This window comes from Dendrobium catenatum, unplaced genomic scaffold (assembly GCF_001605985.2).
Source record: "Dendrobium catenatum unplaced genomic scaffold, ASM160598v2 fragScaff_scaffold_1631, whole genome shotgun sequence".
Lineage (NCBI taxonomy): Eukaryota > Viridiplantae > Streptophyta > Magnoliopsida > Asparagales > Orchidaceae > Dendrobium > Dendrobium catenatum.
The window spans coordinates 169,948-176,389 of record NW_021320093.1 but is presented as its reverse complement, the minus strand read 5'-3'; the positions used below and the strand labels follow the sequence as shown (position 1 = coordinate 176,389).

The window sequence follows — 6,442 nt, the reverse complement described above, 5'->3', positions numbered from 1 at the left end:
AAATGGCTGGGAATGTTAATATACATATATGGAATCCATTCCTTTCAATTTTGAAAGTTAGAAAATTAGTTCCCTTGAATAATTAATTCATAACTTGAACAATTGAGCGCTCAAATTTTGTGACGAGGTCACAAAGTTTATTGTTCATTAGAGAATTAATTGGAATTCAATGATCAAGATATAATTAGTGAGGTGATAGAATTACCTAGCTCTAATTATGAACTTTTTATGTAGGATTATTTTATATGTAATGATTAAATCAATGGACGATTCAATTTTTTAATTGAGTAAATTATATTATAATTTCAAGAGTGCAATTTCATATTTATAGTAGAATAATGTTGAAATTAATAATTTTGATTTATTAATTTAAGAGTTAAATTAATAATCAAATTTATCCGAGCTTGAATTATAGGTCCATAGGTCCATTCTTCATCACCTAAGCTTTATTATATATTGAACACTAAGAATGTGACATAATATAAATGTTAATTATGATCACATTAGTAACACATTTATGATCACCTTTTTATTTTATTTTTTATGAAGATAATGATGGCTCATCATTAATATTTTCTTAATATTAAAAGATAAAGATAAGATTGATGATAAGTCATGATGTGTCATGATAATTATCATCAAATATCTTTTAATATTAAAAAGATAAAAATAAGATTAATGATAAGATTGATGATGTGTCATGATAATTATCATCAAATATATTTTAATATTAAAAAGATAAAGATAAGATTAATGATAAGATTGATGATGTGTCATGATAATTATCATTTTAATATTTATTAAAAATGCTTCATGAAATACTAAGAGGTGCTTATGAAAAGATGTGAACTTTTCTTATAAATAAGAATTAAGTTCTACATGAAAATGATGATGATGCATGATTCCTTCATGAGAGATGGATGAATATGTATGAAAAGAATATTGCTCTCATTGTCTTTTCTCTTGAAAGATTAAATTGTGTTTAGAACACAAATTAGATTCAAACGAAAAAGTGTTCATCAATAATTGATTGATTGTGCCCACTCACTAAAATGTATTTGGTGGGGTGATTAGAAGAAGAAGGCTTACGATCTCAATCAACGTTTCGACGAAGAAGATCTCAAATCTCAATCAATTATTCGGTAAAGTTTTCTTCATTTCATATTTTAAAGATATTTAATAAGAAAATTAATATTGAGAATGTCTTAATTTAATTTTCTAAAAATTCTATTTTTTATTTCCTCATTTTATATTATGATATAAAAATCCAACAATAAATATAACATTTTTGGCATCCTTGTACAGAGCCGTATAAATTGGAGTCGAAGGAGAATGAAGTAAACTAGACCGCCAAACGCGCTGTAGCTCAACGGATGGGCTGGTGCTCTCCGTCTACAACAAAGCAAGCGGCGACGACGCTGCTCCTCTTTTCCACCGGAGTGACCCTCTTTTCAGTTGGCGTCCACCTCTCCTACGCTAACATCGAATCCCAGCGGGAACGTACCCTTGCCCGCGACGAGTTCGTTCGCGAATACCTCCGCAAGAAATACGGCTACGGCCGCTAGTTCTGTGCCACAGATAAGATACTCCCATGGCGGTCGTCCCGGCATCCAGCTCCGTTGGATCCCCTCTGATTGCTGAAGTCGACATGGGCGGCGGCTCCGATCCCTCTTCCGTCATTGTCCGCGCCACCGTCGTCCAGGCATCCACTGTCTTCTACGACACATCCGCAACCATTGGTATAAATGGCTCCCTTTATTTCTTGTTTAAATTAAATGTATTTCTGATTTATTTAGAAAGTAAGCTTAGAAATTTCTCATTTGCATATGTAATACCATATGAATGTACTTAACTACTTATGCATCTTCAGGAATTTAGGCTTAATTTTGCCACCATGTAAATGTAATATTCTTCATAAATTTTATTTTCCTCCTATTTTAACTATATTTTGGATTAGTAAATCCTAGAAGAAGTAGGATTTAATAGATTTATATCATTTTTGGTTGCTGTCTTTTTCTTTCATTTCATTTAAACTTTAAAATCTAGAAAATATCAGTTAAATAATTCATTATAATTTAATTAGATATAATATCTTTCATTTTAAATAATTTCATGATTTAAAACCTCCAGGCATTACTAAATCCTACTTTTAGCCTAATAGCTTTTTCAATTGTACTGAATGAAGCTTGAGATGCTTTTTTTTTTCTTGTGTATTTGTGTCTCTGTTGGTATTTTTTCAGTTTGTATCTCAAAAATTATGCTAAGGAATTCTATCTTTCATGCGATGGTTTGGAAGATCCTTTTGTTGGAAGCTGTTGATTTTAAGCTTCTTTGGGGCCTAGTAAATTCTAAGGTATTAGCAACAATTTTTTTGAGTGACAATTGTAGGAAAGCTATAAGAAAGGATTGATTTTTAAGTGCAAGCTCTATAATGATGAAGTTTGGATAAGCTTTGGGGGCTGCTATCATGAATGGAATTTCGAAGGAATTACTCACAAAAGTTCATATGAGGAATTGTTTTCTATAATTAGATTTACTTTGGAATTTGTGCTATTCATAAAGATTTGTGCACTTCGCAAGATTTTATAAAATGCTCAAATCTCAAAATGAATCCAATGGTAAAAGAAACACTTCTTGCAGTGATCTTTTTGTCTTGTAATAATTTGTCGGCCCATCATGTCTTATATTTCAAATTCCTTAGGAACACTGTATGATTATTTTTTTATAAGTTAGCGAGTTCACTTGTTTTCCTAGTTTGTTCATGGTCTATCTTAGGGTATGCCCTGTGTTCTTTTGTTCTATTATTTTCTTTAAACATAGATATCTTAAAGTTTAAAGCATGTGGATTGCTTTATTTCTTGAAAAGCTAATATTATAAGCTATATATGAATTAATAAATAGCTACCTATCGTAGAACAGAATCTCTAATAACATTTAATGATGTTTTAATTTCTAATACTGAAATCCTATAGGAATGTTGAAGCTCTTGGACTTCCAACAAATATGAATGTTCCTTTTGTAATAATGAAAAAATAGTGTTCATTTTTTTTTTTTTTCAGGTGTAAAAACATTGAACAGGAATATAAGCGTGTCTAGTGCAAATTTTCTGAGTAAATACACAAATTATCAGGAATGGTAACGAAATGTAGATTCATCTTTGTAGATAAAGCTGACAGGCTCGTCGCAGAGGCTGCTTCTTATGGATCTCAGTTGGTTGTATTTCCAGAAGCATTTATTGGTGGCTATCCACGTGGATCTACCTTTGGTGTCACCATTGGTAGCCGCTCAGCTAAGGGGAAGGAAGATTTTCGGAAGTACCATGCTGCAGCCATTGATGTGCCAGGTTCAACCTAATAAAACTTAGACTATTATCTGTCATAACTTAGCCAACATAGATATGACCTTTTCTTATGACCTCAAAACCTGATTACCCTTTTTTCCCTCCTCACTCATTTTCCCAATATATCTTAATATTTTCTGTTATTAATATTGATTGGTTGTGGTTTCTTATTTTGCTAGATGACTTTTGAATATTCATTGCTTGTTAATTTTATCAGAGTAGGGCTTTGTTTATGTCTTTTGATTCATATGCTATCACTTTTTCCTGTTGAAATTCTACCATTTGTTTAAGTGCATGCAGCTAGAATTCATTACAACACGAAGGATTCATTATAGAATAGCTACTTATTCATTTTAGTTTTGTTCCATTAATCAGCTGGCTTACTGCAAAGCATGGGGCATATTACTAAGTTTCAATATGAGCATTTTCACTCTAAAGTCACAATTGTCGGGAATGCCCTAGACTTGAAAGGCGGTACATCGTGGCAAGAAGAAGGAATTTACCTTACCTCTTGAAATTAAATTTGAAAGCCAAGATCAATTAAACATCTTTTGTACTCAAAAAAGAAAATTTCATATATATGTAGTTATAAGTTGTAAGAGTTAGCAAAAGAAAGTAAACAATGTTTTATTGCATCAATGGAATCTTAATAATAATTCAATAGGGAAACTCAACAACTAATAGATAAGAAGCTGGAAGAACAACTACATAAGTAAAGACTATCCAAATCCAATGTAAGTACAGAAACAAAGTGCAACATAAACTCAAGCATCAACTTAGCTATTGTTGAAAAGTCTACTTTTATAATTATAATCTATCAAGCAACTTGTTAGAACCTGTTAGATGAAAAATTTTATAATGGACTGGTTTGAAATTCAAACCTATTAAGTAAATCCTATTTATGAAAGCATAAATGGTAATGTATTATGGCATGAAGCTTGAACAATAAAAGAAGCACCATTTATTATGTAATGGCAATTAAATAAACGGATCATATTATCAATTTAGAATAATATTTCATCTCATGAATATGAAGTTATCACATGGTTTTAAGATGAATTATACATTAGATAAATTAAAAGATGACTCGTAATTCCTTTATTACATCATCATCTTTATACATGTATATATATATATATATATATATATATTCAATTTTATTAAGACACCTTAAAATAGGGAAGGGAAGCAGTAGTCTGTTGAAATTCAATGATTTTCAAAATAGTCATTATAATACATACATTAAAAACAAATATTAAGAAGTATTTATAATCAGTTTGACTAGTGATAGCTTTATAATATAAATGTGATTTATAGGAATAAGAACTGTTATATTCAACAGAGATAATGTGCATGAAATAATTTTTTTATATGAATTATTTAAGAATTTACACTGCAACTAAATGAGGTAAAGTCATCTACATAATGTGACATTTTAATATGAGCATTAAAAGAAATCTACGAAAATATGTAAAAACAATAATGGAGCATTAAAGATAAGGTTGAAAAGATACAAAAAATCCAAGAATCTAATATAAATTTCAAAAATAACACCCGAATGAAGTTGAGTATAATTTTATCCTCTAGTTAATTAAAGTTACTTGTCTTGAAGTGAATGTTGTGAAATTCCAATTTAATAGAGATCCAATCAAGTCACGCTAGATGGAAATAAATTCAGAGGTTTTACACAATACATGCTCTCAATTAATTAAAAGCACATAAATTAAGGCATAAAATTAATAGTTTATTGATATTAGGGCAACCTAGTCCGAATAATTTATTGTAAATTCTCCTTGAATTATTTTTTTTAATCATGAAATAAAATCTACAATATTCATTCTAATCATATAATATATCCTAATTTTTATTAAAACAAAGCCTAAATCTAAGCTTAAAAGGAACTACATTACTTAACAATCTTACCCAAAGCAATGAAAAGGAACAACATGTAGAGTAGTTAAAGGATCAAGAAGAGAAACACAAATGCTTTTTTTTTCAAAGAATATGAACATTAAATGAATTCCAATATGGTGAAATGTGGCATGAAAATCAACTAAAATTTTGATAATCTTTGTCATGAGTTTGATACGCTGCCGAAAAGAAAACAACAATAGAATAAGAGAAAAATTGTAGAAATACTCCAAACAATGACTAATATTTTATTATAGCTTCAAAGCAAAGGCAAGATACAAGTGATCTACAATTATATAAGTAGATCGGTTCTCCCAAACAACCTAGACGTCGCTAGGAAGCCCTCAAGAAGAAAACTACAGCAAAACAAAAAACTCAACAATCGCCTCCCTAAACCCTAGAAACTCCCCCTTAAATAGCCCTAGAATACCTAATCGTAAATAGAACCTTCCTAAATAATTTAAACAAGATTTATAAAACCTTCATAAATAATTAAATATGATTTAGGAAACCTTCTTAAACAATTATACATAATTTAGGAAACCTTCCTAAACAGTTAAACACATTTTAGGAAACCTTCCTAAACAATTAACCATATTTATGGAAACCTTTCTAAACTATTAAACACTTCCTAAATAGCATAAATATAATTAGGTAGGAAATACTTGAGTTCGCAAGTAACCCTAAGGTAATACTTGAGTTCGCAAGCAACCCTAGTCAAAATCAGCCCAAAACAGTGAGCAAAACTGCTGTCCCAGCAGTTTTACAGCAGCTCCGCAGCAGGAAATGCACCCAAACAGAGAAAAATAAGGAAAAGAAACAAGGTTTCCACTAGTAGATGCAAGAAAACACAAGGCTGTGAAAACCGGACCGGACAACTAACCGAAAAAAGGAGAGGTTCACGGTTCGACCGGTTCAAATGGTCTAACCGGGGTCGAATCGGATGACGTAATAAATAATAAATATTATTAAAATTTAATAAAATTAACATAATAATAATGTTATCATTCAAAGTTTGAGGCAAAAAATTAAATTAAAAAAAAAAACTATGAAACATAAATTTTATATAATTAAGTAAAAGAATTATATTAAAATCTCACATAAAAGAAAAAAATTCTAAATCTCATATTTATAAGAATTTACACTCATAAAAATATGATAATTTTAAATTTAAATATTTTTTGAATTTTA

The 6,442-nt window shown here is 29.9% G+C and overlaps 2 protein-coding genes across 2 annotated transcripts in view; both read left to right on the top strand.

Moving 5' to 3' along the window:
* Positions 1-1,307: 1,307 nt before the first annotated feature.
* On the top strand, positions 1,308-1,589 carry LOC110107671. Its single transcript, XM_020837985.2, has one exon. It carries the CDS (start codon positions 1,374-1,376, stop codon positions 1,563-1,565), a length of 192 nt encoding a protein of 63 aa, XP_020693644.1. The 5' UTR covers positions 1,308-1,373; the 3' UTR covers positions 1,566-1,589.
* The window catches only part of LOC110107670 (bifunctional nitrilase/nitrile hydratase NIT4), a 53,995-nt gene continuing 49,112 nt past the window's right edge, over positions 1,560-6,442 (top strand). The window contains exons 1-2 of the mRNA XM_020837984.2: positions 1,560-1,739; positions 3,164-3,343. Coding sequence (XP_020693643.1) covers positions 1,592-1,739; positions 3,164-3,343 — 328 coding nt within the window. The 5' untranslated portion in view covers positions 1,560-1,591. The remainder of the gene's footprint in view (positions 1,740-3,163; positions 3,344-6,442) is intronic.

Bases quoted from the DNA above. Each gene is read 5' to 3' on its own strand.
- LOC110107671 (XM_020837985.2), top strand. From the start codon at position 1,374: ATGGGCTGGTGCTCTCCGTCTACAACAAAGCAAGCGGCGACGACGCTG.